Consider the following 25,866-nt stretch of genomic DNA (forward strand, 5'->3'; position numbering starts at 1 on the left):
TAGTCTAACATTAGAATCCTGAAGTTCTGTACAACTGATAATCCCATTAGAGCATGCGTAATGAGGTGGCTTTGAATCTTTCTGCCAATAACTTGCTATCCTTGTACTTGCCAAATAGTGGTTTACATGGCATCTATTTGCGCCGAGGTAATACTGCATAACAATCAAGGCTCAGTTGCCATTTTGAAGGCATGCAGTAAAGAGTCCTTTCCCAAGGAGCTTACAGTTGAGGCCACAGCACACTGCAGCAGGTCCATGAGACAGATGGGAGGTGGGGACAAAAATGGAAGAGAGAAGACAAGGTAACAAAGTAAGCGAATATCCTACAATAAGAGGGCTCAACTTGCCACTTGAAATGAAGGTGCAGCTGGGATGGGGGTCAGCAATCTTCAAAGCTCTAAAAGTGAGAATTTGGGTAGGGGTGAAAACCTATTATATTTAAATTAAGACCTCCTTATGGTTAAAAGGCCCTTAGTGGTGCTTATCTATGCTGAAAATTGTTAGCAGGGCAACTACGGGAAAATAACTGACTATCAGTTTATGGTATGAGCCCCATCTTAAACACCAATTTTTTAAAGAAAGGTGTAGGGTTCTATGCTAGTGTTTTTGTCTTCTCTTTGGTAAATTTGTATGGGCTGCAGAGGCCTACTTGTAAGGCATACATGAGATGAAGGAAAACTTGATGATGGTACTACAATTTACACATTAGACCACTAATCTGTGTCCTCTCAATACCCCCACCAGTAACAAGCTTTGTGGCTGGTACTTAAATGCATCTTTAATATACAGTTTTTTGTGAGGTGCAGAACAGCTCTGCTTATTGTCTACATGTAGCAAGTAGAGAAACTAAGCTCAGTTACCAACTCAGTGGAATTTCTTTCACTGTAATATGCATAATTTTAACCTAGAAATCTACCAGTTTGTTAAATAACAGTGAATGTTAACTAAAGCTGAAATTTCAGTGAATGTCAAATACAGGTAGTCCCAACTTCAGGGTAAACTATTCAGATTCAGAATAAATGGTGGTTATCCAAGAGCTTTGCTCTGTGTCCACTTCCAGCTGACTGTTCTGTTAGCTCCAGCACCCTGTCAGTGAGATCTGAACATACATGCCTTATGGATTGCAAATGCTCTTGGTAACTGCTTGACATAGAAAGCCTTGCCAATGACAAGGCTGTTACCGGTGCATAGTATTCTTAAACATAAAGATAATTCAGGTTATAAACCAACTGGCTTCTCATGTGTCCTATGCTCTTAAGTGTAAGGGTTAGCTATGACTCTCTTAAGGCTCATATAAGAGGAATGGACTCAGTGAAACCAGAATTGACTTTTTAGACTCTTGTAGATTTAAAAAACAAACTAGTTCTTAGAATGCTATTTTCATCCATATGTGTCAAAGCACAAGAGTTAAGAAATATGGAAGCAACAATGTAATGCTAGGTTGATGCCCTATTAGAGATGCTCTAGTTCAGGGGTTCTCACAACAAATTTTCTGGCGGCCTCAGTGTAGCCACGAACACTGGTTGTTGGCCGCTCCAACAATTTTTTTCCTAAACTACTTAATTAACTTTAGGAAAAACAAATAAATATGCATGTTTACGTATCCAAGTCATTGTAATTGATTGATGTAGGTTTTTTGTAGACTCAATAGTAAAAACAATGTACAGTTATATTTTGGTGCCCCTGGCCCCTGCTGCCTACCCGGGCCCCACTGCTTCCACCCCATTGCCTTGGGCTCCCTTCTGTGGCCTCAGACCCCAGGCTCACCCCACTTCTTGCCTCTGAACCACAGCACTTGGTAAGGCCAGCCCTGCAGAAGCCCAGAGCCCGAGCCCCATGGCTGGAGTCAGGGGTGGGCTGAAGCCCAGAGCCCACAGGCAGAGCCCTGCTACTGTGTGGGGGCTGAAACTCAAAGCCCTCAAGTTGGGGGAAGTGGACTGAAGCCCACCTCAGGAGGCCTGCAGCTGATGCCTGCTGCCAGAGCCCTGCGGCTGCAGCCGGGTGAGGGGGGGACTATAGCTTGTCACCGGAGCCTCTGGCAGAACCGGGGGAGGCTGAAGCCCGCTCCTGAGTGCTGCAGGGCGGGGCCACTGCTTTGCCCCCCTCTCCTTCTCTGCACAAGAGGCTGCTGTGGCTGCAGGAAAAACCCCTGGTGGCCGCATTTGAGAAACACTGCTCTAGTTCAACCAGAAGCTATGGGCTTGATGCAGTAATTAGTGGGGGGCGTAATTTTATTTTATTCTGCAGGAGGTCAGACTAGATATTCAGTCCTTTTTGGCCTGAAATCTATAAATGGCTGCTCTCACTGGCCCACCTTGATTATCATACAAATTGTAAGGAGAGTGATCACTTTAGATAAGCTGTTACCAGCAGGAGAGTGGGGTGGGGGAGAGAAAACCTTTTGTAGTTGTAAACACCCATTTTTTCATGCTTTGTGTGTATAAAAAGATCTTCTATACTTTCCACAGTATGCATCCGATGAAGTGAGCTGTGGCTCACGAAAGCTTATGCTCAAATTGTTTAGTCTTTAAGGTGCCACAAGTACTCCTTTTCTTTTCGCGAATGCAGACTAACACGGCTGTTACTCTGAAAAATGCTCTCACTGTAGAGACTAACTATGCCTGTTATATGTGTGAGAGTTGGCAAGATGTTAGTTTACACTGAACTATTCCTACAGTCTTGTATTACAAAAGCGTTTGTTTACCTGATGTTCTGTTTCATATTTTTAGGCAGAAGTAAATCTAATTTGGGTTGGACGCCTCTTCACCTTGCATGCTATTTTGGACATGGCAGTGTGGTCAAGGATTTACTGAAGGTATACTTAATGCTGTCTCTTTCTAAATGAGTCTGAAGATCCTACATAAAACAAGATAGTATCATGAAAAACATTAATACTATTTCATGATACCACAAGTTGTTCAAAGGACCAATAGCTATTGTCTACTTCTGAAAGGTCAAAATAGACAGGAAAAGTGGTTTTTCTACTGAAGTGCAAACTGTTTACTTGAAGAGAAGCAATGCAATTCTAAGTGAAGACTATGAACTATCCTTCTCACTAGTCATGTGCACGCTTGTATTTAATTACATGCTTGTACATGTACATATTTACATGGGAAAATATATGGAAATGTAGCAGGGTACAGATTATCCAACATTCTTGGAATGCATCGGAGACCACTGTTACAGAAAGTGGAGAAAGCAACTAGGAGAAGAGGTAATTCTGGTTTTGATTCTGACAAACAGAGGAACTAGTAGAGAAGTTGAAGGTGGAAGGCAGCTTGCGTGAAAGTGATCATGAAATGCAATAGAGTTTGATTCTAATGAATGGTAGGAGGGAAAACAGCAGAATAAAGATGATGGACTTTGAGTTTGCTAAAGTCTGCCTTCTTACAGGATTGGTAGGAAAGATCCTATAGGAATCAAGTAGAAGGAGAAAAATGTTCAGGAGAGTTGGCAATTTTTTTAAAGAAACCTTATTAAAGGCACAAGGACAAATGATCCCAATGTGGTAGGGAAGATAGGAAGTATAGGAGACTTCTTTAATGACCTGAAACTGTCATTCAAAATGTGGAAACTACATCAAATTACAAAAGACAAATATTAAAAAAACAAACCCACAAGCATGTAGGGACAAAATTAGAAAGGCCAATGTACAAAACAAGATTAAACTAGCTAGGGACATAAAGGATAACAAACATTTTACAATCCATGAGAAGCAAGGGGAAGACCAAGGACTGGGTAGGCACATTACTCAATGTGGAAGGAGAGACAATAACAGAAAATTCATCCGATGAAGTGAGCTGTAGCTCACGAAAGCTTATGCTCAAATAAATTGGTTAGTCTCTAAGGTGCCACAAGTACTCCTTTTCCTTTTTTTTTGAGAAAATGCAGCAATAGCTGAAATGTTAAATGGCTTTTTTGTTTGTGTTTACCAAACAAGTTAGTTGGAGATTGGATAACTAACACCGTGAAAATCACTGTAAAATGGGGTAGGATCTGAGACTCAAACAGGAAAAAAAAAAAAACAAGTTAAGTATCTTCAAGTCTGCAGGGCCAGATGAAATACTTCCTAGAATATTTAAGGAACTAGCTGAAGAGATCTCTGATCCATTAGCAATTAAGACTACATTTTAGTCATGGGTATTTTTAGTAAGTCATGGACCAGTCACAAGCCGTAAACAAGAATTCACAGCCTGTAACCTGTCCATAACTTTTACTATATACCCCTAAGTAAAACTTGGACTGGGGCCCTGTGGGTGCTTGGGGAGGGGCCCTGTCCCTGCCATGAGCTCTGGGTCCACAGCTCCCATTGGCCAGGAACTGCAGTCAATGGGAGTTGTGGGGGCAGTGCCTGGAGGCGGGGGCAGTGCACAAAGTTCCTTGGCCCCTTTGCCTAGGAGCTGCGGGGACATGCTGGCTGCTTCTGGGGAGCCCCCTCCCCATACCCAAGATGCTGCTGCTGAGGGGCAAAGGGTGCAGTGGCCCAAAACTGCCCCAGCAGCAGTTGGTGCAGCTGGCCCAGGGGCTATCCGAGCAGCTGCACTGGCCGCTGCAGAAGTCACAGCTATCATGAAAAGTCACAGAATCTGACCTTCGTGATAGACATGCAGCCTTAGTAATTATCTTTGAGAACTCATAGAAGTTGAGGGAGAGACCCGAGGACTGGAAAAAGGCAAATATACTGTAGTACCTGTCTATATTTGCTTTTCATAAACAAATCAGGGACTTAGACTAGTTAGCTTAACTTCGGTATCTGGAAAGTTAATGATGCAAATCAATCAATTTATAAGCACCTTCCTAGAAGAAAATAAGGTGTTAAGTAACAGTTGACATGCTTTGACATGACTTGCTCTTGACAAATCCAACCTAATATCCTTTTTTGGTAGAATAGGGGAGACAGTAGAGAGGATATATCTTGACTTTAGAAAGGCTTTGATTCTGTCTCTCTGATTGTCAAAAACTAGAGAAATATATGGTACACAACTGGTTTGGAAAATCATTCTAAGACTAGTTATCAAATGTTTCACAATTGAGCTGGAAGGGCATATCAAGGGGAGTCCCGCAGGGGTCTGTCCTGGGTCAATTTCTAATTAATATTTTCATAAATAATTTTAATAATGGCATAGAGAGTGCATTTATGAAGTTCATGGGTGATGCAAACCTGGAGGGGTTGCAGTTGCTTTGGAGGACAGGATTAGAATTCAAAATGATATTGGCAAACTGGAGAAATGGCCTGAAGTAAATAGGATGGAATTCCATAAGGACAAATACAAAGTACTGTGCTTAGGAAGGAATAATCAATTGCACAAATACAAATATTGTATTTATTTATAGGGAAATAACTGTCTAGAAAGGAGTACTACAAAAATGGATCTGGGGGGTGTGATACAGGAGGGCCAGGGAGAGTGGTAGAGGGGAAATATATAAGCCCTAGGCTAATTAAGGTGTGGTTCCCTGTAGACTAGGGAGGGTGGCTACAGGTTAATTGGAGCACCTGTAGTCTATTAAGGCCCTGTCACAAACCCAATAAAACCCCCTGCTTCAGGGAGGCAGAGAGGGGGAGGAAGGAGAGGACTGGAGCGTGGAGGTGTTTTGAAAAACCAGGGAGACCCTGCCCCAGCAGGGGAGGGAGACTCCCTTCCACAGCGTCTAAGAACCGAAGGTACCCCACCCAAGGGGGAACAGGGTAAGAACCTGCAGGGGTTGAGAGGGGCTGGGGCTCAGAGTGAGGAGCAAACCTAGACCCCTCCCCTGCTTCCCTCCTCTACCACCTACCCGGGCCACTAGCGGGATCCTCTGTGCCCCAAGAGCAGGGGCAAGGGGTGGCATCTTAGCCCCCTGCCAAGAAAAGCGCAGGACCTACCATACTAACATCGGCTATCTTGTCACAGGGGTTATAGTGGATCACAAACTAAATATAAGTCAGTTATATAATACTGTTGCCAAAAAAACCACATCACTCTGGATGTATTAGCAAGAGTGTTGTAAGCAAGACACAAGAATAATCATTCCACTCAACACTGATAAGGCCACAACTGGAGTATTGTCCAGTTCTGGATACTACACTTCGGGAAAGATGTGGACAAATTGGAGAAAGTCCAGAGGAGAGCAAATTATTGAAGGTCAGGAAAACATTGTAGAAAAATTTGTTTCATCTGGAGAAGAGAAGACTGAGAGGAGACAAGTCTTCAAATACATGAGGTTATAAAGAGGGTAATAAATTCTCCTCCGCTGAAGACAGAGGAAGTAGTAATAGGCTTAAATTTCAGCAAGGGAGACTTGGGTTAGACATTAAGAAGCTTTTCCTAATGTAAGGGTAGTTAAGCACTGGAATAAATTGCCTAGGGAGGTTGTAGAATCTTCATCATTTGGAGGTTTTTCAGAACAGGTTACACCAACATTTGTCAGGGATGGTCGAGGTCAGGGATTCTCAAACTTCACTGCACCATGACCCACTTCTGACAACAAAAATTACTTCACGACACCAGGACCAGGGACCAAAGCCCCACTGCCCTGGATGGCAGGACCAAAGCCCAAGCCCCACCTGTCTGGGCAGTGGGGTCAAAGCTGAAGCTCAAGGTCTTCGGCCTCAGGCAGGGGTCCTGCAACCTGGGTCCTGCTGCCCAGGGCTGAAGCCCTCAGGCTTTGGCTTTGCCCTCAGTAGTCGGGCTCGGGCTTCAGCCCTAGGCTCCAGCAAGTCTAAACCAGCCCTTGTGACCCCATTCAAAGGGGGTCACATCCCACTTTGGGGTCCTGTCCCACAGTTTGAGAAACACTGGGAACTGCTCAAACTGGGGCAGGCCTCCCAAGGGAGGCCGAGGAATGTGTTGGGGAGTGAGAGCTGTGTGCAACCTGGTGCTCAGATTTCCATCCCCGACCCCTGGGACGTGGCTCAGGCTGTCCTTCCCACCCCTACTTCAGTCCCTCACCAGGAAGTGCAGCATGGGCTCAGGCTCTCCTTCCCCCACATCCCTCACCTGAAGGTGGCAGGGCTCTGGCTGTCAGCTTCGGGGTGGCAGCAGCAGCATCAGTATCCCTTTTCACAGCAGACTTAGCTCCCCATTGCAACCCTTACTTCTGCTATTCATCAAGATCACTTTTCACATTGCCTCCCTTGCTTCTGTGCTGCTACTGGCAGGGCACTGCCTTCAGAGCTGGGTGCTCGGCCAACAGCTGCTGCTCTCCACTCTGCCTTCAGAGCTGGGTGGCAGTATATGTATGTGGAGGGAGGGGGCCATAAACTACTGAAGACACAAAGAAGGGGTACCTGTTCAAATAAGTTTGAGAACTACTGGTCTAGATAATACTTAGCCCTGCCTCAGTGCAGGGGACTCCCCAAGATGACTGTCAGGTCCATTCCAGTCCTACACTTCTATGTGCTTATGTACTGTTGCGCTTGTAGGCAGCTAACTACATAGGAGCTGCAAGGGGGGGTAACCCCCCACCCCACCCCAAGGTCAGCACCTCCCCAAACCCCTGCCCCTAGCCCTGAGCCCCCTCACATACACCCAAAGTGCTGCTGCCAGAGCAGCCCCTGAGCCAGCACCAGCCACTGCAGAAATTCCAGAGGTCATGGAAAGTCACAGAATCAGTGACCTCAGTGACTGACTTGCAGCCTTAGGCATAACCAGTGTTGGCAGTTAAGCTCCACAAAAGCTAACCAACTATCTGCAAAGTACAGCTAATTGCAGCATTCAGATACATGCACCAAAAACAAATGTGCCTTTTTTTGCTTTTTTCTGAAAGCCACACAGTGAATGGGAGGGGTGACTTCTTTTAAATTGATTTGGAAATAAAAAGAATAGATCTAGGTAAACTTGGATCTGGTTCTACATGGAAAAACTAATAATCGGGAGATTCTGGTCTGGGAAACCGACTGAGATTTTGCTACAAGGTTTCCATCTCTAGTCCTACAAACAAAGCTAGTATCAACAAATGATACTGTCCCTGACCCAAAGACTTTGCTTACAGCATAGAGTAAACAAATGGCAAGCCTTCAGGGTGGGAAGGGGGGAGATTGTCAAATCCTCTTAATACGTGGATCAGTGTCCTACAAAAATGGGTGAGTGCTAGTGCCCTTCTTACAGACAGAGTGATGGATGGAGGTTAAATAGACGGTGACTTGTCCTGGGGCAAAAAGGAAAGGTGTTTCATGTCCTCTGTGTATATAAATCTCCCCACTTGTGTTTTCCACTGAATGCATCTGATGAAGTGAGCTGTAGCTCATGAAAACTTATGGTCTAATAAATGTGTGAGTCTCTCAGGTGTCACCCTGAGAGACTCAGGGTGGCCCTCCTTTTCTTTTTGTGGATACAGACTAACACGGCTGCTCCTCTGAAACCTGTACTAGGGCAGTGGTTCTCAACCAGGGGCCCAGGACCCCGGGGGGAGAGCAGGTTTCAAGGGGGCTGCTGAGCGGGGTCTGTGTTAGACTCGCTGGAGCCCAGGGTAGAAAGCTGAAGCCCACCACAGGGGGCTGTAGTCTGGGGCCCTGAGCCCCACCACCGGAGGCTGAAGCCAAACTTAACTTTGCAGGGGCCCCTGTGGCATGGGCCCCCAGGCAGTTGCCCTGCTTGCTACTCCTTAATGGTGGCTCTGGTTTTTATATGAAGAAAACCAGTTGTTGTGGCACAGGTGGGCTGTGGAGTTTTTATAGCATGTTGGAGGGGCCTCAGAAAAGAGGTAGGGAACCCCTGCCCTAGGGTACTTTGTGGCAGTCAGGAATAGACCTAATCTCCTGACTCTAGTCTCGTGAGCTCCATCACTAGACCAGTTTCCCAGCTATAGTAAAACCACATAGTCCCATTAGTTCTGTTGCATATGCAGCTTGTCCTGATCTTTCTGACCATTTTAAGAGCAGGGTTCAGCAGGTGCAGTGTTTTGAAATGGGATTTTAAAGCGTGAGAGAGAGATCAAGGATCTCGGGTGCAGGAAAGGAATGGGAAAGATGGAGCTGAGATTCAGACAGGAATACAGTGGTACATTGCCTTTATGGTACATAGAGGAGTTTCCACTTGATGTGGAAAAGGGCAGGGAGCCAGTGAAGAGATCATGAAACCTGCTAGTCGTGGCCTATTTAATCTTTTGAAGAGGAGTGTATAATAGTACTACAGTGTGATGTCTTTCAACTGGAGTGAAACTAAAGCTTTAATGGCTGCTGTATGCAACTTGTGCAACTTGGAGATGAGTGACAGCAAAACAAAGGCCATGTCTACACCTTAAAAAGTTAAGTCGACCCAGCTACATCACTCAGGAGTGTGAAAAATCCACACCCCTGAGCAAAGTGGTTAAGCCAGCCTAACTGCTGGCATAGACCGCTCTAGGGCTGTGTCTACGCTACCCCTTGTTTCATATAACTTATATTGCTCAGCGGGGTGAATAACCCCCTCCCCCCCGATTATGTAAGTTACACCGACATAAGCACCAGTGTGGACAGCACTATGTCGGCAGGAGAGCTTCTCCTGCCAACATGGCTACCGCTGCTCGTTGGCGGTGGTTTAATCATGTTGACGGGAGAGCTCTCTCCCATAGAGTGACTACACTAGAGGTCTTGTAGCAGTGCAGCTGCATTGATACAGCGGCGTCACTGTAAACTCTCTAGTGTAGACATAGCCTAGGCTGACTAAAAAATTCTTCTGTTGAACTAGCTACTCTCTCTCAGGGAAGTAGCTTAACTACAGAGATGGGAGAACCCCTCCTGTTACGGTCGTGAGTATCTATGCTGAAGCAGTAGAACAGCGCTGCTGTAGTGGTTTAAGTGTAGACGCAGCCCCAATCTGAATTTGTTCCCTTTCACAAGGGCTCCTTGTAGATTTCCTCCCCTCTAAATCTTTCCATGTTATCACTGATTTACAACTATACTGAGGCACTGGCTTTACAACTATACTGGGACACACAGAAAACCTCCTAATTCATTCTTGACAAATAGGTTATAAACCAAGAGGTGTCGGTAACACTGAGTTCTTTCTGGATGGAATATTTTTTGTAGAGGTAACCTACTGACCTGCCTGTGTTTCCAGCATTACTTAACTGTCTCTGTCTTGGCAGGCTGGTGCAGAAGTAAACGTGTTAAACGATATGGGGGACACACCACTGCATCGTGCAGCCTTCACTGGACGCAAGGTAAAAATACACTATTGTCTAACTACTTGTGTTCCACCCTGTGTGGTTCACCCAGCATAAGATTGTGTCCCCATAAAGGGTGCTATAATGTGTCAATGGAGTCTAAAATGTTAAGTGGTTTAAAATAGTAACACATTGAAGCCAAAGCATTTGAGGTAGGAAAAATCCTTGTAGCAGCACATTCCAGAAAGCTACCAAAGGACTAATTTTAATGTGCCTAACATCTAGTCTGTCTAATCCTCAGTTTGGTTTGTTTTTTTTGGGGGTTTTTTGGCAGAGAAAGAACTGCTTTTTTTTTTTCCTTGGGGGGGTAGCGGAGACCTCAGTCTTCCTTCTCCATAGCTACTGTTTCCTTTTTTGTTCTCCAGGATGTGGCTGGCAGCTGGAAAGGGGGAACATAGTCATTTTCCTCTGAAGCACTTTACCTGCATGCCTGTCTGTGCAGTCATTCCTACGTCACTCGTACTATGTGCGTGGGGTAAAGCACTTTAGTGCGGGAGCATAGCACTAATCAGCCTCTCAGCTGTAAATGCTGGTTGTCAGATGGAAGCCAGTTTGGAGGGATGGGAAAAGTAGCTATTTCTGCATACAGCTTGACAGACCACTTATTAATCTCTCACAAACCATAGCAGAAAGCAGTGATGCTCAGATGCCAGTGGTTCAGAAGTCAAATTATCGATAAACATTACCCAAATGAGCCACAGTAGTGTGAATTCATTGTTGCATTTACTATAGTACCTGTATATTCATATTTAAACAGTATGATGGAAGATATTTAGTTTTTACTTATATTTCCCATCATACTGTTTTAAATAGACTATAATTATTTTCACAGCAAAATGACTATTTTATCAACTACAACTGGTTAATAACATAGTAAAAGCATCGTGAATGGTTAATAATTAAATCAGTATTTTAATATCATGTGCTGCAAATAGCCTCAGGAGACACATTAAAGAGCCCCTTGCAGCTCAAGACTCTGAGTATCGCTGCCATAAAGAATAATTAGACTTAATTTAAGAATGGCCATACTGAGTCAACCACTTGTCCATCAAACCCAGTATCCCGTCTAGTGGGCAGTGCAGATGCTTCACAGGGAATGAACAGAACCTGTCAGAGTGATCCGTCTCCTGTCATCTGGTCCCAGTGTCTGGCAGTCAAGAGGTTTAAGGACATGCAGAGCATGAGGTTGTATCCTGACCATCTTGGCAAATAGCCACCGATGGACCTGTCCTCCATGAACATATCTAATTCTTTTTTTGAACCCAGTTATACTTTCGACCTTCACAACATCCCCAGGCAACAAGTTCCACAGGTTGACTGTCTACTGCATGAAAAAGTACTTCCTTTATGGGTGTGTGCGCGTAGGGGGGTTGTGGTTTTTTTTTTTTTTTAAACCTGCGGCCTTTTAACTTCATTGGGTGACCTCTGGTTCTTGTTATGTGAATAATAAATATTTCCCCCTACACTTTCTCCATACCATTCATAATATTACAAACCTCTATCATGTCCCCCCATAGTAGTCTCTCTTCTAAACTGAACAGTCCTAGTCTTTTCAATCTCTCCTTATATAAAAGTTTTTCCGTACCCCTAATGACTTTCATTTACTTTTCTCTGTACCTTTCCTATTCATCTTGTTTGAGATGGCATGACCAGAACTGCACGCAGTATTCAAGGTGTGAGTGTACTATGCATTTATGTAGTGGCATTGTATTTTCTGTCTTATTCCTTTCTAATGGTTCCTAACGTTGTAGTGGCAGTCAAAAAAGCTAACACATTGAGCAGATATTTTCAGAGAATTATTTGACTCCAAGATCTTTTTAGAGTGGTAACAGCTAATTTAGACCCCATCATTTTGTATGTATAGTCAGGATTATTTTTTCTAATGTGCATTACTTTGCACATATCAGACTTGAATTTTATCTGCTGTTTTGTTGCCCAGTCACCCAGTTGTGTGAGGTTCCTTTGTAACTCTTCGCAACTGGTTTTGGACTTGCCTATCTTGAGTAACTTTGTATCATCTGCAAATTTTGCCACCTTACTGTTTACCCCTTTTTCCAGACCATTGATGAATATGTTGAACAGCACTGGTCCCAATACAGATCCTGCTATTTACCTTTACCCCCTTTACCTCTCTTCATTTGGAAAATTCAGCGTTTATTCCTACCCTTTGTTTCCTATCTTTTAACCAGTTACTGATCCATGAGAGTACCTTCTCTAATCCCATGATTACTACTTTGCTTAAGAGTCTAGTCAAAAACTTTCAGAAAGTCCCAGTACACTGCCAACTGGATCACCCTTGTCCATGTGTGTGGTGACGCTCTCAAAGAATTCTAATAGATTGAGGCATAATTTCCCTTTACAAAAGCTGTGACTCTTCCCCAACATCGTGTTCATCCATGTGTCTGATAATTGTGTTCTTTACTGTAGCTTCAACAAATTTACTGGATACTGAAGTTAGGCATACCAGCCTATAATTGCCAGGATTGCTTCTGGAGCCTTTTTTAAAAAATCGGTGTGGTGTTATGTTGTCCTCCAGTCATTTGGTACAGAGGCTGATTTAAGTGATAGGTTCACAGTTGGTAGTTTTGCAACTTCATATCTGAGTTCCTTCAGAACTCTTGGGTGAATACCATCTGGTCTTAGTGACCTGTTACTAGGGCCCTACCAAATTAATGTTCATAGGAATTTAAAAATCACAAATTTCATGATTTCAGGTATTTAAATCTGAAATTTCATGGTGGTGTAATTGTAGGGTCCTGACCCAAAAAGGAGTTTGGGGGGCTGGGTGTCACAAGGTTATTGTAGGGGGTGTTTCAGTACTGCTACCCTTACTTCTGCACTGCTGCTCGTGGTGGCACAGCCTTCAGAGCTGGGCAGCTGGAGAGCGGCTGCTGCTGGCCGGGAGCCCAGCTCTGAAGGCAGAGCAGCCGTCAGCAGCAGCACAGAGGTAAGGAGGGCATGGTATGGTATTGCCACCCTTACTTCTGTGCCACTGCCTGCAGAGCTGGGCCCTCAGTCAGCAGCCACCTCTCTCTGGCCGCCCAGCTCTGAAGGTAGCGCAGAAGTAAAGGGTGGCAATATAGTGACTCCTGCTCCCCCCCAAAAAATAACCTTGTGACCCTGCTGCAACTCCCTTTTGGGTCAGGACCCCCAATTTGAGAAATTCTAGTTCTCCTCTCCCCTGGTGAAATCTATATAGTATGGGGGGGAAGCACACAAGACCAAATTTCATGGCCGGGTGGGGGGGAGAGGGAGATCAGATTTTATGCTCAGTGACACATTTTTCACGGCTGTTAATTTGATAGAGCCCTACCTATTACTGTTTAACTTGTCAGTTTGTTCCAAATTTCCTCTTTTGACGCCTCAATCTGGGATAATTCCTCAGATATGTCACCTTTTTTAAAAGAGGCTCAGGTGTGGGAATATCCCTTTGCATCTGTCTTCACTGCAGAAGATGTAAGAATTCATGGGCAGCGGGTATAATAGTCCAGGGAAGGTTTGGTCTTCTCTCACGCTGCTGCTGACCCACTGCTAGACACCTGAGCTGTGGTGGTCCCGCCCCTTCTCCGAGGCCCCCACCACCTGCTGCTGTCTCCCCTCAGGGGCATGGGGGAGTGAGGAGTGACAGAGCCAGCAGTGGGTGGGGGAGTGAGGAGGCTCCAGCCGGCGGGCCAGCCCAGCACTTGGGGGTGGGGGAGAGGCTGGGGCTCCTCCGGTCCTGTGGGGGCCCCTTAGGGCTTCTGTTATGGGGGTGGAGGGGTCTGGGGCAGAAGGGGCGGGGCTGGTGGGCTAGCCTCCCCAGAGCGGGGTTTCATCTGGTGCCCATGAAAGAATTCATTTAGCTTTTATGCAATGGTCTTGTTTTCCTTGAGTACTGCTTTAGCACCTTGATCATCCAGTGGCCCCACTTATTGTTTGGCAGTCTTCCTACTTCCAATGTACTTAAACATTTTTTTGCTGTTTGTATCTTAATTCTTTTTTTGGCTTGCCTAATTATAGACTTTAAGGCTGACTTGTCTGGATTAGTTGGATATTAGTTGCATAGCTAAAGGGGATTGAAATCACTTGTGTTAAGTGCTCATTCGTATGAAGCTCTATATCCAATAAGCCTAGAAACAATATTGTAAATACTGATCTCCTATCCACTTATTACATAGAATACCAGAATTAAGATGAGTAGATTCAGTAGCTAATTAATATGAACAACTTGTTCTTTCAAACAGAAGCCATTTGCCTCTTAATGCTGTATAGGCATAAACATGTAAAATGTAGATCTGATTCTCATATGACCATATGGTTACGCAGCAGAAAGTGTTGTCTCTGATCAGCTTTGAGTGATACTTAAAGTTCTCCAGTACAAGATTCCTTACTACAAGTGTTTATTGTCACACTCTTGAGTAAGATGTCTTTATGCCTGACTTTACTGCTGTGTATCTTCAAGTCCAGGTAACTTACTGTGGTCCCTTTATTCCAAATAATACAACAGGATTGTGATTTTCTTCCCTTGCCATGTTTTACCAACTCATTGTGGCAGTGAACCAGTTACACGCTGCTAGGCTCACAAAGGAGGGTTGCAAAACAGTGGACCAACCCAGTTCTAGGAAAGTGCCATTGTGATAAAACATCATAACTTTGAACTTTTCTTGCAGGAGGTGGTGATGCTGCTCTTACAGTATGATGCTGATACTTCTATTGTTAACGGGGGTGGACAGACGGCAAGAGATGTTACACAAGATAAAGAGATCAATAATATGTTGGAAGGTAACTTCCTGTGTCTTCACTGCCTTTCATAAGCATTTGTAGCTCTGAAGAAAGCTGCTTCACCTACAAGTTCACTTGATTTCAAAGTAGCTTCTGGTTCAAAACTAATTAAACTAATTTTCAGTCACTTCTATTGTAAAAACACTGACCAGTCAATACAACAGGGCTGTTTGTTAGTGCCTTTGAAAGAAGCCTTAAAAATTATTTGTAAATGCTGTTTCTGATCAAAGTTAGGGCCTTAAAGGCAACACTGTTTTTGTTTTTTTTTCTCTGAGCCCTTTAATGATGTGGACTATGTGTAGCACTCAAAGCCCTAGCTCACTGCATAGGGGAAAGTAATCCAAGCATGTGCTGATAACAAAAGCTGCTTTGTGTGTAACAAGATGGGACATAAACCACTTCACTTGGATGCAAACATAATTTCTAGCATTTTGCAAAGATAGTGGGCAAACCTGCTCAGACATCAGTGACTCTGCTAGGTGTCAGAGGAATTGCAGGAAAGATCCTCAAATCTGTTTCCAACTCTGCTTCTCTAACCACTAGATAGTGTTTGGAGAATAATAATTATTTCTCCACTCTAAAATTCTCACCTACAAAGAGGCTAGGTAGGTTGTAGGGCATCTTCGCAGGGGAATAGAAAAGGGAAATCTGCCCAATTTAACTTTGAGTACCAAATGGTCAATGGGAAAAGACGCTCTGAATCATTCACAAACTTACCAGGTCTTCCTCTGGACAATTTCAGCTCTGAAAGTGGAGACCCTGTCCAAGTGATTTTGGGTCTCCAGCCTGAGATGAAGCAAAGGGGTGTGACTTCCAGAGAGCAGGTGCTTAACATTTTTTGAAAATCAAATCTTAAAGGTGTCAAAAGTTGAATACCCAAAATTGATTTACTTTTTCAAGTCTTGACCTGTACTGCTTTCAAAAAGCAAGTATGTTTTATGTATTGATTCACTACTATGCTATCTGCAAACAAAGGGTAAGAAAATAACTATCACTTAGCCCCAGTACTGCCACCAGGAATACTTTTTAGATGGGGGTTCTTGACAACATAACCCTGAATAGACTTTATGAATAATTGATCTTAATTCAAATGTAATTCTTTAATTTGAACAGATTGGTACATGTGGCTCTTAAAGTCAAATATGGACTAGAAAACTAAAAATTTCCAGATGAAATCATTCCAAGCAGTACTTTTCCAGAAAACATGCTATTCCTTAATTGTACATGAGATTACAGGCAATTCTCATAAACAGATGCTCTACAGATAAATTCTTAGAATGAGTGCACTTCTCAGGGTGAAGCATTTATTAAAGCTCTTATAAATCTGGCTAACAATGTCAGTTTCACAGTTGTTGCTATGGTTACAATCTGACCACGTGACTGAAAACCAAGACTTCCTAAAAGTCTGATTAACCTGCAGGGGGATTTACTTTTTCCCTTAAATCCAGTTAAACTTATTAAAACACTTGATCCAGTTCTGCTGTCCTCAGTAAATGAAAACAAATTTACCAGTGGGATTTATCATGACACATTTATTAGGGCAACAAGATAATTTTGTGATGGTAAAAACTTCCATTGTATACAGAGATAGTGTAGAAACAGTTACATATGTATGCGCTAAGGGTCTGGGGGCGGGGGTGTTTTTGTTTTTTTGGAGAGAAGATCAAAGCACCCCATCTCCACCTGAAGTCCAATGAGTTGCTCAGCACTTCTGGAAAAATCCTACAATTGTGCCTAAACCTCTGGCTCCATAACTTGGAATGCCTAGAGTACATATCAATATGTAAACTGAGGAATTCCTGAGCTTTGTCCTCTACAGCACAGACAAGCTTGTCTACATCCTTCTGTTATATAGATAAATCACTTTTGGTATCTGTGAATAACAAAAAGTTGAAACAATAGCATCTTAATTTGTCAAATGATTATGCCAGTTATATGCATCTGAAGTCAAAAGACGTGAATAAATCACTTTAATAGTAATATCTAGCGCTCTTTTCACTGCTCCTTGAAAACAAACCATTCTTCTCGGAGTGTGACTAAAAAAAGTGTGCAAAGCTTGAATATTTCAGTCCAGAGGAGAACTCTGTGTAGTATGGATTGTGTTTAAAGCAAGACTTTTTTGCATATGCTCTTTTAGACACAAACCTATCAGGGCTTGAAAAATCCTAGCCCTCATGGTTGGGAAGAGAACTTTCCAAATGTGAATAGCATAAACCAGTGTTGTGCCATCATCTCAAGTCTGCAGTCAGCTCCACTGCTATTGCTCATAGCATAGACAAGCACCGGTTGGTACTGCTTGACTGGGGAGAAGCTCTTTTCTTCAAAGATATTAGAGCAGGATGCGAAATGCAGTTGAGAGGAGTAAACTAGCAAAGACTTCCCAACCAGACCACTACTACCAGGAAGAAAGGAGGGGGAAATAGAATCCCCCAGGCAACACTGTAGCAGCCACAGAACTTTATGATGGCATAGTAGAAAAGGTGCACTTTTTTAGGAGCCCTTTGGTGGTAGGGGTCAGAGGGAGTGGGAGTGGGTTGTGTCATGGAAGCTTCAAATAGCTTATTTTTAATATCCTACTCTAATGGATGGACCCCTCTATCAGAGTGACGGGTCAGCACTTCAGTAGTAATCCCAATAAGTGCCATAGTGCAGTTTTGGCTTCTTAAGTAGGCTATTTTCATAGAGTGGGACCTCAGTCTTACGCTGTACCTAGTAAGTTTGTTGCTAGTTATTGGGTGTCTGATTAAAATCTCTTAGCCTTGTATGTGAGTGTACAGTTTGTTGTAGAAGGCTGCTTGAGATTGACAGGTTAAGCTGGAGAAGGATGAGATTTTTGTGGGGAAAAAGTTAGTGGTAAGATAGAGGAGAGAGAAGATCTTTTTATAGGAAGGGAAAGAAAGTATAATATCCAAGATGCAAGTAGGGCTGGTTAAATAGTGTCGGTCAAATATTACCACTGAACTTCCCCAGTATTCATTGGAAAAAAAACCTTAGGACAAATACTTCTTGCCCTATTGAACCTCTACTACTTGGTAAATGTTTGAATACTTGAGTAACTTCAGAATTTTTCTGCAGTGATTTGTGACCTTTTAGACTTTTGCATGGTATTTAATTGACTCTGGAGGTCATGGCTCTGTAAGTGTATTTCACCCTGTCTGGTAGGCATAGCCCTCAAGTTAACAAGTGTTGAGGAAACTATAGGCCCTGTATACCGTGCTTGAACATTCTTCATTAGACAGATATCACTTTGCTGATGTTACATGTGTTCTTCTGAGACTACAACTGTGGTTGCTAAAGCTATTTTCACTTTGAAAACAGCAGTGGAAAGGACACAAGAAAGGAAACTGGAAGAACTGCTTTTAGGAGCAGCAAGAGAAGGGGAGACTGCAAAAGTCTCAGCACTGGTAAGAATTTGAGATGTTTTTCGCTACATATGCTACCTTCACATCCCGCACCCCTATGGTAGGCAACAGTCTGAAGTACAGTGCTTCCTTACCATTAGTATTCTCCTTTTTATTACAACAGATTAAGATGCAAAATTTTCTAGTGTTTTCTAATATCCTTCCTGAGTTGGCTAAAGGATACTGTGAAGTGCTACTGCTTGAACTTCTACAGTACCTCAGTCGTGGGGCTTACCATGAGAATTATCTGCTTCAGCTGAGATTAGTCTAGTACATGACAAACATTAGTGAGTACAAAATGTATGAATGCAACATGAAGTCTGAGACTTCAAAAACACACAATGAATCTGAGGTGTATCTTCAACCACAAAACAAATTCTGTCCCTGGTGTATATTGCAATACTTTCAGCCAGCAACAGATGCTGATTCTGGGTCTCAAAGAGAAACAGGTCTGGCCATGCTACTCCTCTGTGACCTCCAAGGAACACGTTAGTGCTAGTGGATGTAACATCTATACTGAACCAATGTCCCTGGGGTTAACAGCCACTTCCCTGCTGGAGGTGCTGGCCCTTGGATGAGACCGCAAACTAAAATTGATTACATGTAGTGATTAAAGTTTTTGTTTTGTAATGTGAAACTTGTACTACTTCTGGTACTCATTCACTGCATATCGGAAGTTTGCAGATTGAGTAAATCAAAATGTCTTAAATGTGTGGCTAGGAAATATAAATTTTTCACCTGTTTTTCTGAAATGGTTGGGAGAATGAGTTTCTAAAACAACTCTCCTGAAGTAAGATCAAATATGAAACTTAGTTCAAATGGTATCTTTCTGGTAAAGTTGTAAGCCCATCTTGTTTTAAAGCTTTGAACTAGTCGCATTTCATGACACATGAAATCCAGAAACATCACATGTGTTGCAATAAATTGTCAATCTATAGAGGTGTGACCTCTACCAATAAGGTTACCAGCAGAATTGTATTAAATATAAACTGACTGCATACTTTGAAGCTTCTTAAGGAGCTTTCCAACCACTACCTGAATGAGAAAATGGTTCTACTACTTGTATTTTTCTTGACCATGTACCCTCAGTTCAGTTATAAATCCGTTCCCTTCCAGCTCTATCTGGGGCTGCTAATTACTTAGAATATTCCTGTCCTTAGTCTTGATGGACTTCTGTGGCCTGTGTACATACAGGATGTCTGAGCTGATTGGTGTTCCCCTCTGGCCTTATCTATTAACACAGTGGTTCTAAAACTATGGGCTCCCAAAGGAGGCACAAGAATGTGTCAAGGGCGGTGTGAGCTGTGTGTTTTGTTTTTTGGAAGAGTTCTGGCTGTCTGCCTTGGGTGGCTGGGGTTTGTGCAGAAGGGCCATGCACACCCAGAAGGTGGGGATAAAGGGCCTCTCCCCACCCCATTCCTCACTGGGACGTAGCAGGGCTCTGGCTGTCAGCCCCGGGGGGCAGTAGCAGTGCAGAAGTAAGGGTTGCAATGGGGTACTGTCTTCTGCGAAAAGTGATATTGATGAATACTACTTCTGTGCCGCTCTTGGGGGGCCACCTTCAGAGCTGGCTGCCCAGCCAGCAGCTGCTGCTCTCCCAGCTTCAGAGCTGCGTGGCGATTATATGTACGGGGGCTGGGGAGAAGAGGCATAAATAACTACAGACACAAAAAAGGGAGGCCTGATCAAATAAGCTGTTGAGAGCCACTGTATTAACGCAAATAGTTTCAAAAGCGTAGGGAACTCTCATGTCAGCTGTTTCTCTACTAGCCATGTGCCATGTTACAGAAGACATATTGGTTTTCTCTTGAATCTGCTAAAATCTTTTTTTGTATATTTGTTACTCTGCTGCCTGAGGGACAGAATAATCCCTTCCCTAATGAGTTAAGGTTTTCCTGTGAATGTTGTCTTTTATGCACTGGGTTTTTATGAGCAACTGCTTCCGAGTTTTCCCATGGAGTTTTTATACTCCTTCCAGACATGTTTCTGAACAAAATGAGGATATCTGGGTCATAAGTGATAGGTACACACCTATAGAGAATTACAGATTCAACAAACTGAACACTGACTTTTAATTTATTTATTTATTTTTGATAGTATTGTCCTTATTAACTTACAGAACCTTTTACCATCAGGGCTTCTGATTTTAGAATTCTCTAAAAACTCAATTTCTGTTGTCTTCCTGTTCTCAAAGGAACCAAAAATCTTTAAACTATTAAGAGTACCATGGCAATGCAGCCAGTTCTGTGCTACATTGCACATGGGAGATGGGAAGGGGACGCTTAAGCCAAGAACATAGGGAAGTAGCTACTTGTAACTGAACCTCTCTCACTTGGCTGCTGTAGACCTCGTGCTTCCGATAGCATGATCCCTTTTCGTCACCCTACTTTTCAGTGTGTACATTTCAAGATTTCGGGGCAGGGAGCAGATACTTGACCATAAATCGCTCAGGCTATATGTAATGCAAGAGGAAAACTAAATTAACCTGTAAATATAAGTCTTTGTTTTTTAGTTGAACAGGCCAAAGCCTCCTGATATTAACTGTACTGATCAGATGGGAAATACACCATTACATTGTGCAGCATACCGTGCCCACAAGCACTGTGCCTTAAAACTTCTAAAAAATGGTGCAGACTCTAAAATCAGAAACAAAAATGGTAAGTAAAGTTCTTAGTTTAAATATGAAGCAAAGGAACTAAACCAGTGTCATTTTATGGGAGTACTTGTTAGCCACTGCTTAACTGTTAAGTGCAAGTTAGGCCTTGTCTGTATGGTGCAGCAATGTGAACTGCAGGCTATGAATTCTAATGCAGTGGTTCTCAAACTTTTTTTTTGCGGATCACTTGAAAATTGCTGAGGGTTTCAGCGGACCACTTAATGATTTTCCAAATGTTGTTTGTACTGTTGGCTAACTATTGTATAGCGCTTTGATATTTTAATATCCATACTTACCTTTCTAATGTGATGGATGTGCCCTCTCTCCCCCTGCCATGGCAGCCCCTGAGAGGGAAGGGGGCGGGGGGTCTCCCTCTCTCCCCTGCCACGGCAGCCCCCAAGCTGGGGCTGGAAAGGACGGGTGGTCTCTCCCCTGCCACAGCAACCACAATGCTGAGGCTGGGAAGGAAGGCCGTCTCTCCCCGGCAGCCGCAGCCCTGGAGCTGGGGAAGTCACCTCTTTCTCTGGCTGCTGCAGCCCTGCACATCCCAAATTCCTCCCACTTCTTTTCACCCCACTGCCCCCTCCCCCCCCCGTGCACCCCAAGGCCATCACCTCACCTTACCTGTGTGTCTTCTCCAGGGTCCAGGCACCTAATTAGTGCAGCCACACCCGTGTGGCTCCACTAATTAGGTGGGTGGCCCTTCATTCTCTCATGTGCGGTCACCCAGGTGTGCACTTTAGAGGGAACTATCTGCGGACTACCTGAATGGAGCTCGTGGATCACTGGTGGTCCACGGACCAGTTTGAGAACCTCTGTTCTCATGCACACCAATGTGTTGCATGCTAACTGGCTTGTGAAGACCCTGTTGAGGTACACCAAAAGTTCCCTATTGCACTCTAACTTATGTGCTAAATTAAAATGCAATAGGGAGCTATTAGTGCTCACCAGTGTCTGCAGGGGCCAGTTAGTGTGCAACATGTTGGTGTGCATGAGAATTCACACCCCTGCAGTTTATGTTGCTGCACCGTGTAGACGGGTTCTGAGTCACTTTTTGTTGACTCTGCCAGAGATGAGCATAGCAGCGTAAAAGCAGAGGATAAAATTTTCAGTTCATGGAAAGTCATTGGGACTGATGCTCCTGTGTCACTTCAGGTTCTCTTGACAATCCCACTTGTAAAGTTTATCTTGTCACTTTTTTTATCAAATTGACTGTAACACTCTGGTTAAATTAAAAGTAAATAACTGGCAGATGTTGACTAGAATAAAATCAGGCTTTTGTAATCCAGCAAAACTCTTCCTTAGCAATTCTCGCAAAATTCAATTTGCCCACAGCTTTAGAATAACAAATTATATTATATTTGTTGGTCAATTAAGAATTGTTCTTGTCTGGCAAGTGAGCAAATCTTGTAAGGTTCAGAAGATGTCTTACTGTAGGAAGTGAATCATAGCTAGTATACCACTCTCCTGCCAGCTGTTCTTTCTATCGATAGTGTTCAAACAAGCAAATGATTGCAATTGCTTTCCCTCTGAGCTAGATAGAAACCTTATGCCATATTAAATGCATCCAGTGTAATTACTACATAATACTTATCCACAGCATTAAATGTCCTACAACAGATCTAACTCCTAATTAAAGCTAAACTCTCTTCTGGATTTTATTTTGGTTATTAAACAGACCAGACACCGTTTGATCTAGCCCAAGGTGCAGAAATGAAACAGATACTTGGAGGAAGCATTGGCAAGGTGGGTACAAAAGATCCTATATTAAACTGTTCAAGAAACAATCAGTTGATTAGTTTTTTAAAATATTTTATTTTATATAGGTGATCAACAAACGCCTGAAACGATATGAAGGTCTCCTGTGGAAGGTATGTTTTCTTTTACTTCCCTTTTCATAATATGTAAAACAACCCAAACACTGTTTTCCAAGTCTATCCGAGAAGATTGTATTCTCTGCTCTTGAGAGGGGGTTGATGGATGGTGGCTTTTCTGTGATATCTTGACAGGTGTATTGCAGCATATCCAAGGATTAGTTTTGGAAATAGGTTACAGAGTAGCAGCCGTGTTAGTCTGTATCCACAAAAAGAAAAGGAGTACTTGTGGCACCTGAGAGACTAACCAATTTATTTGAGCATAAGCTTTCGTGAGCTACAGCTCACTTCATCGGATGCATGTAGTGGAAAATACAGTGGGGAGATTTTGTATACACAGAGAACATGAAACAATGGGTGTTACCGTACAGACTGTAACAAGAGTGATCAGGTAAGGTGAGCTCTTACCAGCAGGAGAGCGGGGCGGCGGAAGCCTTTGGTAGTGATAATCAAGGTGGGCCATTGTAGCTCATGAAAGCTTATGCTCAAATAAATTTGTTAGACTCTAAGGTGCCACAAGTCCTCCTTTTCTTTTTGCTAATCCTCGGACAGGAAGGCTGGTCCTGGATTTAGGACATCTAGGTACAATACCTGGTTCAGCCACAGGCTCCCTGTGACCTTGGACAAGTCTTGCTTCATCTACCCCGTGTCACAGTTCCTATCTGTACAATGGGGATAGTACTTGCCTACCTTTTTAAAGATCAACTCCATTAATAAGTGGGCTTTGCTTCTACTACAGTTTTGAAGGCCACATAAATATCTAGGTAATCTGACTACTGGTTACTGGTTCACTGCTATTCAGTATTATCCATAGGATACAGCCCATTCCTAAAAGCCTTGAAAACTGAATTATAGGGAAGATGGTAATAAAAGCTTACAAACATTTCTGTTCAGTACAGTCCCCAAAAGATGTTCTATCTCTCCTGATTTATTATAGGGAAAATCTTTATGTAACTCCTCTAAATCCTATAAAGATGTGTTTAAGTACAAGAAGCAACTTTCTCAAAAGAACTTTTGAAGAGTGTATATATTTTTAAAAATCCTATAAATAGTTTGGCTTAAACCAAAGTTCAGTGTAATAATAATTCACAAAGTTGGTTAACTGCCAATGCAAAACCATTTATTTACACCCTAAAAACCAAAATATTAAGCTGCAGCTTGTAAAGCGCACTCTCCCCATATCTAATGGCAATTAAAAGGTTTGATTTTTAGGCATCTCTTAACACTGCTATGAACTCTTAAAAGCAGACACTACTGTGCAGATGGCAACCCTTCAGGTTTCTTCCTGCTATCTGGATTCCATCCTCAGTTTCTTTGTTGCATATGTCAGATTGGCTAGATAAGTTACTTTTGATTATGGTAATATATAAGAAACCTTTCTGGTAGGTACTAACAACCACTCCAGTATAAGGGATCAGACATGTGGATAGCCATATTGAGTGCTGAACTACAACAAAGCTAAACTTAATTGACCAGGAAGGTTCCTACTGAGTAACAATGTTCATTAAAACGCCATAAATGTTGTTGTCTTTGTGGATACAACCAAACTTGTACTTGGTTTTTATAAATGTTCTCCCACTTCTTGGGGAAGGAAATAGAATAGTTGAAAAAACAGATACTGATTTAATGTTCAGAGTTTTAATAGATATAGCTCTTGGATCACATTTGAAGTAAAATAAATAAAATGTAGACTGTTAGCCACCAAGTATTGCTATCAGTTATCAGAAGTAGCCATGGGCTTTGAAATGACTAACATTCTCTTTTAGAGTTTAAGGTTTTTTGGTTGGAAACTTTACTGGGTAGTACTAGAACATGGAGTCCTTTCCTGGTATTGCAAACAGTAAGTGTCACACTAATTTCTTGATAATTAGAATCTTAATGACCCTTACCTTTCCAATATAAAATTTATTTATTTATTTTTTTAAATCTTCCAAAGGGCTGATGCAGTAAATAATGATCATCGCCAAGGATGCAAGCACCTAACACAAGCTGTCTGCACGGTAGGATGTGAAGCAGGGCTTTTAAAATACCAGTCATACACTGATATTGTGCACATAAGGACTATGAATTCTTTGGCTAAGTCACTACATATGGCTTCTGGCTCAGTTCCTTCAACATTTTCCAGATCACTGTGGCTTAGACAACTTCCCATATTTCATGCCTTATATGATGCCTCTCTGTAATATATAGTACAGAATCATAATTTTGTTTGTAATATGTGGCATGAAATAACACTTTTACAAAGAATTTTACCCTTTTGGTAACTAAGGGTTAGGTCTATGCTTACCGCAGTGTGTAGATACAGGCACTACAGGTGTGTGTCCATACTTGTCATTGCATGGCGCTGCTATATGCTGCAGCTAAAGGCTCTGGCAGGGGGAGGCAGTCAGACGCTACACAGCTTAAAAGTAGCAAGCTAGATAGAGGAGGCACTATTTGGGCATGTAGAAAGCCATGTGTAGGGTGTATACTCTGAGGGCTCAGGTAATAAGCAATAAGTATAAGGCGCTTGGAGGGGGACTATTCCAGTTGCTTTGAGCCTGTATCTCAAGTCTGCAATATCGGGTTAAAAAAACACCTCCCCTCTTTAAGATTATTTCAATTAAGAGCTAAACTATAACCTAGTTATACCTGCTGTCTAAAGAGAATATGAAAAACTGTTAGACTTCTGGCAAAAAATGTACCGTGAAGTGGAGCTACCTGTGATTATTTTTAATAAAGCAAAAGCCAACCATTTATGCTTATTTTTAAAAGGCAAAACTTCAGAAATATGGTCCTCAATATATGCCTCTAGCAAAACTTAATCTGTTTGCATTAATGACGTTACTACTTTCAGTGCTTGTATGTGTACATTACAGGAGGGGAATGTATGTATGTATCCTGTGCTGGAGAACTTTCCCTAGTGCTACACGTAGGGGTGAGAGTATAAAGGGCAGAGACCGCACTGCCCCTCTAGTTCCTTCTTACATCCATAGCTGTGTCATTCACAAGGAACACCAATGCTCCAGTCTACCTAGTATTACTTGGAAAAAGGATTGATCTTTTTATT

The 25,866-nt window shown here is 42.8% G+C and overlaps 1 protein-coding gene across 6 annotated transcripts in view; it reads left to right on the forward strand.

Annotated features, from left to right (window-relative positions):
- The window catches only part of OSBPL1A (oxysterol binding protein like 1A), a 209,399-nt gene that overhangs the window by 17,201 nt on the left and 166,332 nt on the right, over window positions 1–25,866 (forward strand). For all 6 annotated transcript variants that reach the window (XM_078851540.1, XM_073331364.2, XM_073331365.2 and 3 more), the window contains exons 3-11: window positions 2,730–2,815; window positions 10,048–10,122; window positions 14,775–14,886; window positions 18,205–18,290; window positions 20,800–20,944; window positions 22,622–22,689; window positions 22,770–22,814; window positions 24,584–24,657; window positions 24,754–24,817. In XM_078851540.1, coding sequence (XP_078707666.1) covers window positions 2,730–2,815; window positions 10,048–10,122; window positions 14,775–14,886; window positions 18,205–18,290; window positions 20,800–20,944; window positions 22,622–22,689; window positions 22,770–22,814; window positions 24,584–24,657; window positions 24,754–24,817 — 755 coding nt within the window. The remainder of the gene's footprint in view (window positions 1–2,729; window positions 2,816–10,047; window positions 10,123–14,774; window positions 14,887–18,204; window positions 18,291–20,799; window positions 20,945–22,621; window positions 22,690–22,769; window positions 22,815–24,583; window positions 24,658–24,753; window positions 24,818–25,866) is intronic.

The sequence above is a fragment of the Lepidochelys kempii genome, chromosome 2 (genome assembly GCF_965140285.1).
Source record: "Lepidochelys kempii isolate rLepKem1 chromosome 2, rLepKem1.hap1, whole genome shotgun sequence".
Lineage (NCBI taxonomy): Eukaryota > Metazoa > Chordata > Testudines > Cheloniidae > Lepidochelys > Lepidochelys kempii.